The sequence below is a fragment of the Arachis duranensis genome, chromosome 6 (assembly GCF_000817695.3).
Source record: "Arachis duranensis cultivar V14167 chromosome 6, aradu.V14167.gnm2.J7QH, whole genome shotgun sequence".
Taxonomy (NCBI): domain Eukaryota; kingdom Viridiplantae; phylum Streptophyta; class Magnoliopsida; order Fabales; family Fabaceae; genus Arachis; species Arachis duranensis.
The window spans coordinates 110,918,728-110,931,218 of record NC_029777.3 but is presented as its reverse complement, the minus strand read 5'-3'; the positions used below and the strand labels follow the sequence as shown (position 1 = coordinate 110,931,218).

The following is a 12,491-nucleotide window of genomic DNA, read 5'->3' as shown; positions in this document are numbered from 1 at the left end:
TATTCTATTATCTTGACTCCTCTCTTTCTCTCTCCCCAACTTCATCTCCTCTCTTTATCTGTTCTCTTCCTCTGTTGATTAACTTTTCTTGATGCATTATTATGAGTTGTAGGACTCATCTAACTGTTCATTACATTCAGTCGGTATCATGTATGGTAGCTATTAGACGCACTGTTTTTGTGTCGTCGTCCGTTCCTTGATTTTTCATAAACAGCAATCTGGTAGTTTCAAGATTTTTTTATTCTTCGTTACTGTTCTTTTGGACTTCTATGCATGCATAACATGCATTAGAATCATGACTAAGCTAGGTACCTGCTGGGGGTATTGTGCTTGCTCAAAGAAAAGTATTTCCCAGTAGACATTGACACATTGCAATGCTTCTTTGATTGGACTGAACATGCCAGTGTGATACCTACAAATGGTTCTCCTGGAATAATGATTATTGGTACTGTATATGTGGCTTTAGTAACTTGGGTAATATATTGAAAGAAACCTGCTTTGTGATTATTGGCCCCAGTTATGATTGTTGTGAGATGAAAGTATTTCCGCTCTGTACGTGATTGATCTTTCTGTCAATAAAATAGTATGGTTGCCTTCTTCCTGTTTAATTACAGGACATACTTGATCTTGCCAAGTATTCAACTGTGCCAGTTGTCAATGGATTGACAGACTACAACCATCCCTGTCAAATAATGGCTGATGCCCTCACTATTATTGAGCATATTGGTCGGTTGGAAGGCACCAAGGTTAGGCTACATTGCTATGTTAATGAACTTTCTTGTTCACAATTCTTGGCATTGCTTAGAAGAATAATCATATGAACATATTTACAATATGCGACAGGTTGTCTACGTTGGAGATGGAAATAATATTGTCCATTCATGGTTGTTGCTGGCAGCTGTAGTTCCATTTCACTTTGTTTGTGCCTGCCCAAAGGGTTTTGAACCTGATGAGAAAACTGTGGACAAGGCACGGCAGGCTGGAATCAGCAAAATTGAGATAACTAATGATCCCAAAGAAGCTGTCAGAGGAGCTGATGTTGTTTATTCAGATGTCTGGGCCAGCATGGGACAAAAGGAAGAGGCTGCATACCGCCGTCAAGTGTTTAAAGGATTTCAGGTACTTGATATGATATTTCAGCCAGAAAATATATGATAACAGGTTTAACGTGTCACAAATATAGCACATTCTGATAGAACTTTTTATTGTTACTGTATGTTGTGATTTTGCTCAAATGGTGGATGAAGTTGTGGGTACCAGTCATAACTCATAAGTCAATTAAAAAGAAATGTGTTCTTCTGAGATAAGGAAGTATAGTGTTTGAATTATGCATAGATCTCGTGATGAACAATTAAGACAATAATTGATAATCAAAGTATCTAATTACAATATCAAATGCATCGGAATCAACATGCTTCCAGAAACTTGCTGAATATTTAGAAACCAGCCCAGTTGGCTTTTCATACTTATAGTTAGGAAATAAATTGCTGAATGAATAATAGCAACAATATAAATTGGAACTGGTTGGGTGTTTTGAGAAAAATAAAATAAAATTGGGATTCATCAGCTATTATTCTGTTATTGACTATCTGTTTTACAAATGCTGTGGCGTGATTGAATGGATGTAGCGTTTGGCAGGAAATAACAATGCCATTTTGCAGGTGGATCGAACTCTTATGGAAATAGCTGGCTCAAATGCGTATTTCATGCATTGCTTACCAGCAGAAAGAGGGGTGGAGGTGACGGATGAAGTTATTGAAGCTCCAAACTCAATTGTGTTCCCGCAAGCTGAGAACCGATTACACGCACAGAATGCCATAATGCTCTATGTGCTTGGCAAGTAAACTCACTCATCTGATCTTGGTATAGTATAATACTCGAGTGTTTAGGGAATTAGCAATTTGAGCTGGGTGATTTTATGTTGTAGCCGCTTGTGCTTCCGTTTGTTGTTATCAGCCACCGGATTGCCATTTGATGTCACTTGATCAGTTTTGAGTTTTGAAAATTGGAATGGACCAGGTGGCGTACTGTTTTTAAGTCATTTTGTATCGTTGAGGGCAAAGATATACCCCGAAATTCAGCCGTCGACTAAATATTTGAGGTAATATTAATGTTTATCTGTTGTAGTTGGATCAAGTTTTTCTAAAGTGAAAAAGTGATGGTCTAATTATCATTGAATCAAGACAATGGAGTTTAATTACAAAATCAATGATGATTAAATATTTACTTTTTCACTTCATTAACTTTTTCTAGTGCATACTTTGCTTCTATTATATTAGTTGAGTTTTTATGGTACGAATAAAATTTAAGTAAGCTTTTAGTTATTTAAAACTAGCATTTTATTTATCATTCGGAAAACATTCTTAAGATTTTATCCAAAAAATTGTATCATGTAGGAGAAATATTTATATTTATGGTGTGATGTACAAGTGTGGAGTTGATTCTAGGTCAGTTAAGTATCGATAAAGGTTAATCTTACATCGGATCAATATCTCAAAATAAATATTAGTAAGATATTAAAATACTGAAAACTAGTTTAGTAGTTTCTTGAAAATAGTTGAAAGTCTTAAATAACCATTTTGGCCTGTAAAAATTACAGTAAACTTTAATTTCAACTTTAATTTTAGTTTTTTACAAAAAGGAATTGTTTAAAGTTAAAAAATAGTTCTAAAAGAATTTAGCTTCTTATTATCATTCTATTTAGATGTTGTTGACCTTTACATTAAAATAAATTCAGTTTGAGTTATTTTCTCTATTTAAGTATATAAATTTAGAATCCTAAAATAAAATTGTTATAGTTTTTTCATAGGAAAGAATCGAATCTTTTTTGCAATGTTAATACTAAAGTTTACAATATTTCCAAAGACTACAAAAATTATGAGCTAAATAAGTTAAAACAGTTTTCTTTTTTATTTTGAGGTAATGCTCATTTTGATTCTTAGAAATTGGTTGAATCATGAATGAATCAATCAGGTCTTCGAAGTTAATATATTGGTCCTTGTACTCGCCAAAATTTTGTCTCATTTGTTAGTCAATGGTTGATGTGTTTAAATGTCATTTTGGTATTGTAACATTGTTATTTTTTAGTTGCATTCTAGAGTTCAAAATTTCTTGATACGACTTAAATCGAAATAGGTAAATATCGACCATATCACTTAAATCATTTATTTTATTTTAATTACAATTAAAAGATGTTTACATCATGGTAGCATTTAACAGTAAGTCAGTAACTAAACTAGGGAGTGTGCCATGGAAGTTTGCATAGGATCACATCAACTAGTTGTCGGGCGTTAGACAGATCTAGGAGTTTGAGAACTAGCCTAGGGCCCAAACACAGTTGCATTTTATAATGCAATTGTGACATTATGAATTAATTAAAAACTGATGATAAAAAGTTTTAATATATTTTTAAATCATTTTTTAGAAACATCAAATGATAAAAGAAACGCTCTATATTTTATTTACTTAGATATTAGAGAATAAACTGAGATTAATAATTTTTCTTAATTAAAATTCATCAAGTTATCTAGTAAATTTTATTTTCATTGTTTACATGATTGTATAGTTTTTTTTTTTATTAATGGAATAGAAAAATATAGTTAAAAATAAGTTTTTATGGTGATGTAATTCAAAAACCGGTTAAATCAAATGGCCAGATTCAGCCAATCGCCCAATCCTGAATGACTGAGCTATCTTTACTCTTTTATTACTTGATTAAAAGCCTATCTTGGGTGGGGGAACAAGAAATGGAGAACGCTACATGAATTAAATTATATATTGAAAGTTTAACTTATAGGCCTTCCTACAATAAGCTTACTTTTCATTTCATTGAACATAGCATACACTTCCGCAAGAATTATCCCCACCATGTGCAGTGAGCAACATCTATCGTTCTTCCATGTTGAATCTGTTCCAAGATTCCTGGAGACAATAAAAATCAATGGCCTTGGAACTTCATTCCTTCAATGATTAAGATAAGAAACATTCTTCATAGATAATAATGTAATATACAATTGCGATCTCAGTAAAACGTAAAATGTAGTAAAATGCTCACCGTCAATCTTCCCTTACATTAGCCATCTCAGTTTTGGTGCGATAAAACTAACCAAACCAAACCCCGACCTCAAACACGAACAAATCACACCAAAGATATACTTAACAGGTTTCATCCAAGGTCTAATGCATTTTTTTTAAATGAGTTTAACGAACTTCCCTTTAAGATACAAATTTTTAAAGGCGAGTCACAAGACTTATTTTTTATTTTATTTTTGGGATAAAATAATGATTTACTACTAAAACACACCGAACTTGAGAATGTAAAAAGATGAAGCGGAAAATGGCGCTAAGATATTTAAGAAAAACTAAAAATTTAACTTTCTTCAAAAATCATTTAAATTCATATAATTGTTTTTCAATATAATTAATTATTCTTTGGATGATTTAGTTGAAAACTGATTTTTAAATAATTTTTATTATATATATATATTAAAAAAGGATAAAGTATAGTTTTTTTTTCTAAAATTTGCTAAAAATTTTAAAAATATCTTTAAATTTTATTTTGTTTCGATTTTGTCCCATAAGTTTTCAACTTGCATCAAATATATTCCTGATGGCTAATTTTTCAAAACACTTGAGATCAATTCAACAACAATTTCACAAGAATAACTTTCAGCACAATCAAATCTAACATAGTTATCATGCATTATTGTTGGATTTGTCATAAATATTTTGAAAATTTAAATATTTGATGCAAATTGAACATTTTTGGGACAAAATAAAACTTAGGATATTTTTGACAAAATTCAAGGACAAAAATTATAGTTTACTAAAAGAAACTACTTTTATATGGTAAAATTACGCTAAAAGAGAAGAGTATAGAATATACGTTTATATCTAAGAGAAATGCTAAGGAACCATCAGACTTTATTATTTTTTGCCATCACTTAGCCATCAACTCAATTCTTTTAGTCTAGTTCTGTTAGTCTTGTAATCACACAACATACATTATCCCATATTTTTAACCTTGATGGCTAATTGATGGCTAAAAACAATAAGTTCTGATAGTTCTCTAATATTCCTCTATATTTAATACTTGAAGTCAATATAAATCATAACAATTTTCAAATCACCATGTCAACAAAAAGAAATTTTCAAATCACCTCCTATTTATGATCATAAATTTCAAAAAGTTGCATGCATATAAAATATTTTTTCAACTTAAAATTATCACATCCTTCATTATAATATATTTTAATAATTTACCCAAACAAGATTAACCTCTGGGAAGCAGCGTTTTTTTCCACAACAAAAATCAAGTTACCAAACATTTATTTTGATTGTAGGTTGAACATGCATCCGTGTTATATATATATTATATATATAGATGGACAAAGAGGACGAACCTTTAGAAGATCAAAAACCTTCTCACAAATGTACTTCTGTTGAATACTTGCTCCCCGCTGCTGCAGCTTGTCAGGATGCACGAAAAGAGTTGCTTTGCGATAAGCTTTCTTTACAGCGCTGGTGGCTACTATATCTGTTAAAGGAATTGGTTGCCAGCCACTCTCGGGCCCAAGGATCTGCAAAATAACAAAGATTTGGCAGGGGGGCAAAATAGTAAATTTCCTCAGCATAATGGATCCATAGAGGGAAGCCAATGGTTTGGAATTAAGATAACTAAATATATTTATGAGGTTAAAGCAAGGCAATATTTGGTCGTATTTAATGAGTGACATTTTCTAATAGAAAACATCGAATCATTGATGCTTATTATCAAATACAAAATGAAAGCTTGTCCCAAAATAATAGGGATGAGATTCATGAACAGTAGGAAAAAGATATCTATGGCAAGTTCATATGCTATCCATCATCAAGGAATTATAACTATTTGGAATGTTAACACATACATATTGTAATGTTGAAAGCAATGCCCTCAAGTTTCCTGTCTTCCCACTGGACCACCTTTTAACATCAGCATCTAGAGCTTCTGCTATCCTCTGCACGACACAGGATAAGATTGTGCAAGACAATGTGAAACATGGGAAGCACACAGCTTGCAAGATGTTACTTGTTTATCTATAATTATTATTTTTTGGAAGAAAATGATTTGATAGCAAATTACATTTCTCTCCTCTTGCTCCTTCTGAACAAGACGATCACGCATATTTTTTTCCGCAAGAGCCTTTGCCTGCACTATCCCAAAAGCAATAGAAGTGATAAATCCAGACATCCAGTCATTTGATATATGAACAAATAAGTATCCCAAAATGAAAAATCTGAGCAAACCGAAAACCATACCACACGATCCCCTATTCTCTGGTGCCTCTCAGACCTAGCTTTACATCTTTGAGCAGAATCGCCACTAGCTCCATCATATAAATCAATAGAATCTCGAACTTCTCCAAGCAAATACAATTTGTAGAGAATCAATAAAAATTGAAGCAGAAAATACTATTAAATAAAGGAAAAAGGAAAAAGAATAAAGAATAAAGAATAAATGTAGCTAAGAAGAGTCAGCTGTAGCAAAATATTTAACATCACATACCACCATAGCTGAAAGATTTTGATTGGAAGTTTTGTTTCGCTCCATTATCTCTGGAAGCACCAGAATACTGGTCTGACTTGTCATGTTTATTTCTTGCTTCAGAGGCAGCCTTCTCAGATAGTGCCCTTTCTAGGGCACGTGCACGTGCCTCTGCAGTTGCTCTCTCCACAGCAGCACGTTCAGCTTTAAGTTTCACTTCCATAGCGGCCTTCTCGGCTAGTGTCTTCTCATTTGCTTGACCAGTAGTTTTTCCCGGCCTTTCTCGCACATCGATGTTTTTCCGCGCTTCAGCAGCAGCTCTCTCCAGAGCAGCCCTCTCTCTGGCATCAGCAAATGCCCTTTCACGAGCTTCACGAATTGCTCTTTCTACAGCTAATTTCTCCTTTTCTCTTTCTCTTCGTCTTACCCTTTCTCTCTCCTTTCCTTCATCAATTTTCTTGAGGTCTTCCTTTTCCAGCTCTAGCTTCTGCGGATTAGCTTTGGTTTCTTCTGCTTCCATTGTCACAGGTGCTTGATGGATCTCCTGTGGACTACTCTGAATTGTTTCGACCTCCTCTTCTCCGCTTGATTTCAATTCAGACATAGTAGGTATTTCACACACTTCAGTATAGTCAAACAAATTTTCCTCATTAGAGAACTTAGATCGATTCTCATGTACCTCTTCATCTGATGTAACCTTAGCCTCCTTTGTGTCAATGCAGAATTCTACAGGCTCAGCAGTTGTTTCTTCATCATGTGATGCCAGATTGCAGTCATTTTCTGTAGATTCCAAACATTTATCATCATTTTGCCTACACTTCATGTCAGTTTCACCAATATTTGTATCAGCTCCTTCGCAGATGACTGTTGCACTTGCACCTTGCATTTTAGTTACTCCTTCATTGAGTTCAAGGACATCTTGATTGGAGACAGAAGTCTCGGCTGCATGTTCTTCCAAGGAACTGCTTCTTGCCTTAACTGATTCTGGTTCTTCATCTTTATCTTGTTGGAATGAAGCATCGTGCGCAACCATTATATCATCTTGCACATCATATGGATAAACCACAGGAGTTACTTTGAAAGCTTCATCGTTTTCAATAATTGTATCAGCTACCTGAATATCGTTTAACTTCTCAGTTTCATTGAGCTCATTGCTAGAACTAGTTTCTGTTGACTTGCCAGCTCGAGCTTCCTTTGCTTTTGTCTCCATGTAGTTAGGATCAATCTGAGCCACTCGAGTTATGTCCACCGACTCCTTGTTATCTTCCATTTCCCTCTCTGTTTCTTCCACCAGAATAAACCCTCCTTCAAGTTCATCCTCCCTTGTTATGGTGTCTTGAACCCTTTCTTCTTCATCTAAATCATTATTCTTTGAAACTCTTTCAAAAATTTCTTCCTCATCAAGAACATTATCCACAATCTCCTCCTGTATTTCCTGCACAATAATGTTGCTGCAATTATTCTCGGTGCCTTGTCTTTGACAAGAATCTTCCGTGTCTATACTTTTTTCCAAAAATCCAGCTTCGTCCATATTCTTTCTGTCCTCTAAACATGCTGAGTTCTGTATGTCTCCTACCACACTTTCCAAGTATGAAACATGAGGACTGAATGCTATTGTATTGTCTTTCTGCCAAAACAACTCCTCCTGCTCATCGGACAATTCAGCATTCTCCTCGATGGCTTTCTCAATCTCACTCAGCTGCTCAACAGCTCTCACATTTTGTTTACATTCTTCCACCTCAGGGAATGCTTCTTCCATTTTTCCATCATCATCAGGCTTGAAAGCAACTTGTTTTTCATTTCTCGTTATTAACCCCTGCTCATCCAAGTTGCATTCGAGGTCCTCTGGATCATGAACTGGTGTAACCATGTTATCAGCTTCACCATCTTCATTTACCTTTAATTTCTTGTCTCTCGCTCCACTATCAAATGCCACTTGAACCAGCTTTGTTTCATCTATAACTTCTTGACACCTATGTTTAGTTTCATTGACATGTTCTTTGTGTAGGCTTGCTCGATTAGCTGCAGCTATTTTTAGTTGATTACTATGCCTGGTTTCACAGGCAAGTTCCTCACCTGCACATGCTTCATCACCTACCCGGACCTTTTCTTGTTCCCTATATCCCTTAACCACTTCAATTGTATGGCCAGACTCTTCTGGCTTCTCATAGTCATGATCTGTGTTCTTGTTATGCGGCAATTTCTTACTAATTTCTGCCTCTTTAGGCTCAACAACCTTTGCATTATGATCAGCTTCTTTGTGCTCGACCTCTTCCAAACGTTTTGTTTTAGTTGAATGCAATTTCTTCTGAGCTTCATGCGCAGAAACAAACATTTCTTTAGCCCCAGCATCTGATCTTACTCGCTCTTTCCTCATTGGCCTTCCTACCTCAGAAGAAACTTGTGGCAAAGCATCTGTTTCTCCAAATGTTTGCCTCATCCTAATCTCTTCCATTTTCATTGTTTTATATTGGACTTCAGCCTCCTTTTTCACATTGGCTTTAAGGTCAATATTAGACTTCCGCTTCACACGATCAGGAAAACCTTTCTTTCTTCTCAATGACTCTTTTGCGACCTTCAATCTTAATTGAGCCTCTTCTATTGCCTTTCGTAAAGCAGCTACAGAAGCGGCAGCCTCAGAATTTGAGTCTACCAAATCATCCAGGTATGATGGTGAATCAGCACGGGAAGCACCTGTAGGCGAGTCACTTTTAGATGTCTGGCATTTGGTTGCTGCTGATCTCATAGCATCAAGGTTGCTACTATCGCCTGAGATATGGTCTGATGGAGGAACTTTGATGCGATGTGCTCCATTACTTCCACTGCTAGTCTCACATGCATAAAAAAAAAGATCAACAGAACTGGATCTATTTTTAACTTTTACTCCATTGTTGGAGGACTGTTTCTTGGCAATATCAGATGAAGCACCAGTTCGATATCCAACTTCCTTTGTCCCTTCATTATAATGATGATTACTGGAATAAGCATCCTGTGCAGCTGGTGTGGACTTATTAGCTCTGTTTATCTTCACTGGATTGACTTCTTCAACCAAACAAGTATAGGCAGGGATAGGATGTGCAATATGAGTTGTCCCCTTCGTTCCATCTTCACTTCCCTGGTTAACTTTATGATATGACATATTGATCATTTTGCCATCATTTGATGACCGTGATACCGCTGGAATTTCCTTCGAATAATTAGTAGTGTCTCCCTTGTAAGATTGATCATCTCTATTGGTTTTGCTCCTGCAGAATAATAAGTTAAGAATAACATTATTATAAATGTCTGCATTCTACGTTCTAACAAGATTATTAGCATTTATTTTATTAATTACTACAAAAATGCTCCAAATATATTTGGTTACAGACAAACAGTTCCACAGGACCCAATGAGATCAGATCGCATTAAGGTCAACTGGGCCCATAACACAATTAATGATGTACAATATTTCCAGCCAGGCCAGGAATTCATTTTGTCCTACTTAATACCACAGCATTTATCAAGACATATTTAAAGAGATATAAAGTATAAACAGTCGCCTTTCTAGTCAGCTGCCTGAACTTAATGTAATTAAACTGTAAAATGAAGACCTGTATATTGTATAATATACTGTAAAACAGCATGTTTATCTTAGCCTCCTCACAGTGGCATCTGGCTACAAAGCACGTACAGATTCCAAATGCAGGAGCCTGAACTTCCACTAGCTAGGTTAGAACAGTGAAATCAAAGATGGTTCAACTAGGGACCTTGACAATGCATTTTTAGTAATTGTGCTTGAAAAGCTACTTAAATCAATGAATAAATTTCGAAATGATAATCCTAGTCTATCTCAAACCTTAGCGAACAAGATATTCTCGAATGGAAGTATAGTGAAAGGAACCGCGAAATGGATCAACAAGTTAAGCAAAGTATTAGATTCGAAAATTGAAGTAACAATCAGAATCACTAACTTTGCTATCCACTCAATAAAATAAACTATCAATTTGATTTTCTTCTCTCAGAAGCAAATCACATGACCGACAAAACGGTCAAAACTCAGAACAAAAATAAAAAGTATCAGAAACAAATTCCAAGCGCAAACATTCTCGATTCGAATGAGGAGTTCAAAGCCAAAACAACAAAACGCATGCTTATAGGACGATTTTCAAACTCCACAGTAAAATCAATAAAAACCCTAACGTATAAGCAAGAACAAGCAAAAAATAAATAAAATAAAACTCACCGCGTTGATGCTCCACTGGCGAAGCTATCCTGCTGCTTCTTCTTCCTAGGCTCAGCTGCCAGCTCGTCAAAACGCACAGCACCGTCCAGGTTCCGGAACCCGCCGAAGACTGCAGAGTAATCGAGCTGCGAGCGCCGAACCTCGTTGATTTTGCTCCTCTCTTCGTTGAGCTCCGGAAGCTCGAGAATCGGAATAGAAGAACCTAGCGATCCTCCTCCTCCACCTCCGGCACCGAAAATCTCACGGTAATCATCGAATCGAGTAGAGAAACTAGGAGCTCTGAGCTTTACCGGAGCTGTGAAAACGCCGTCGTAGGCCGATCTTCCAGCTACACCGTAACCGCTCGATAGCTTCTTCGGTAAAGTTGCCGTCGCAGCTCCAAACTCCATCTCAACGGCTAGGATCGGTTCTAGAAGCTTCTTCTCTTCTCTTCTTCACTGTATTGTTATTGTTGTTGTACTTCTTCTTTTGTGAAGTGATTTTTCCAGAAGAGTGAGAGAAGAAGAAGAAGCACGAAAGAGCGTGTTGAGACTTGAGAGAGAGAGAGAGAGATAGAGGAGTGAAAGGGACTTTTCTCAACGGAATGAGAGGGAAAATAAAAATCGGAGTGTAACCGTCGAAAAAGAGAGCGCAATGACTGTGTTTGTGCGTGTTTGAGGGGTACACGCCACTTGCAACCGGAGACTCTGGTCTCTACCTCGTAGCTGTTCGGCTGTTGCCGTCTGACTGTCAGAGACGTGTGGTGACCGGGTGCTCGGTGGGTGACTTGGAAAGCCCGTCGCTCTAGATTTCAAAAGGAAAAGATCTATAAATTTTGGAGGAGATAAATTTTGGAGATCAATTAAGCAAAAAACCAAAATATATCATTATAAAACATATAATAAAGAGAAAATTACTTAAAAAACCGTTAGAAATATTAAATCAATACAAAAAATTAATACTAAAATTATTAAAAGAATTAAATTTTGTTATAATATTTATAAAAAATGACCAAATCTTTTTATAAAAACATCAAATATTAATAATATATTTTTGGAGTATTGATGAGCTTATAAGAAAACAGGAGCTCAGCTAATTCGTTTAGCTGCAAATAATGCTAGGAAAGGTTTTTTTTTAAAGACATTCTAATATTTAAGTTAGTTTGTATTGTATATATATGAGTTATGATAATTAGACTTAGAGGTTTGCTACACATACAAGTCTTGTTGGTTTATAAACTAAATAAGTTGGTCTAAGTCCAAGAAAAAAGTACGAGCACCATTCCTTTAAAATTGAGCGTCCAATGCACGCGTTCGCACTCTTTCTCTTCTTCCTCAGTCAAAACGCAAACCATCAAGATTCAACCAATGAAACAAAAGACGCGTTCTAACTCCTTGCTAAGAGTAGAAGAAATCAATAAGAAAATATACAAATCTCCATAAAAAATCACCAGAAAAAACGAAGAAACATTATTCAAGGTACTGTTTTACTATCCTTCTAGGTTTTTTTTTCTAGATTGTCTCTGCCATGTGCCTCATCCTTAACCAGCAAAGTATTAAAAAATTTCAAGAAGAAATATACTATCTCCCCCATGTTTTGGGTGTATTTCTTAAATCCTTTGGTGCATTTCTGTAATCGTTTGAGTGCATTTCTGTAATCCTTTCTGTAATCGTTTGGGTGTATTCCTGTAATTGTTTAGAGATATTTCTGTATTCGTTTGAGTGTATTTCTATAATTGTTTGGGTGTATTTCTGAAATTCCATTATC

At 35.5% G+C, this 12,491-nt stretch overlaps 2 protein-coding genes across 2 annotated transcripts in view; one reads left to right on the top strand and one right to left on the bottom strand.

Moving 5' to 3' along the window:
* Positions 1-2,126, top strand: part of LOC107496000 (ornithine carbamoyltransferase, chloroplastic) — a 4,722-nt gene extending 2,596 nt beyond the window's left edge. The window contains exons 3-5 of the mRNA XM_016117204.3: positions 615-746; positions 844-1,119; positions 1,662-2,126. Of these exons, the coding sequence (XP_015972690.1) occupies positions 615-746; positions 844-1,119; positions 1,662-1,844 (591 nt within the window). The 3' untranslated portion in view covers positions 1,845-2,126. The remainder of the gene's footprint in view (positions 1-614; positions 747-843; positions 1,120-1,661) is intronic.
* A 1,513-nt stretch (positions 2,127-3,639) lies between these two features.
* Positions 3,640-11,504, bottom strand: LOC107495998 (auxilin-like protein 1). Its single transcript, XM_016117202.3, has 7 exons — positions 10,746-11,504; positions 6,545-9,768; positions 6,298-6,395; positions 6,122-6,187; positions 5,907-5,996; positions 5,403-5,579; positions 3,640-3,921 (listed from the first exon to the last, which is right to left on the bottom strand). The coding sequence occupies exons 1-7, from the start codon at positions 11,132-11,134 to the stop codon at positions 3,886-3,888; spliced, it is 4,080 nt and encodes a 1,359-aa protein (XP_015972688.1). The 5' UTR covers positions 11,135-11,504; the 3' UTR covers positions 3,640-3,885.
* Between the last annotated feature and the right edge of the window lie 987 nt (positions 11,505-12,491).

What these genes read in the sequence shown, in the direction of transcription:
- LOC107495998 (XM_016117202.3), bottom strand. Translation starts at nt 11,134, where the DNA reads ATGGAGTTTGGAGCTGCGACGGCAACTTTACCGAAGAAGCTATCGAGC. An exon ending in GCCAGTGGAGCATCAACGCG is followed by an intron (nt 9,769 to 10,745) that starts GTGAGTTTTATT and finishes ATTATTCTGCAG; the next exon opens with GAGCAAAACCAATAGAGATG. An exon ending in AGGTTTTTGATCTTCTAAAG is followed by an intron (nt 3,922 to 5,402) that starts GTTCGTCCTCTT and finishes TATTGTCTCCAG; the next exon opens with GAATCTTGGAACAGATTCAA.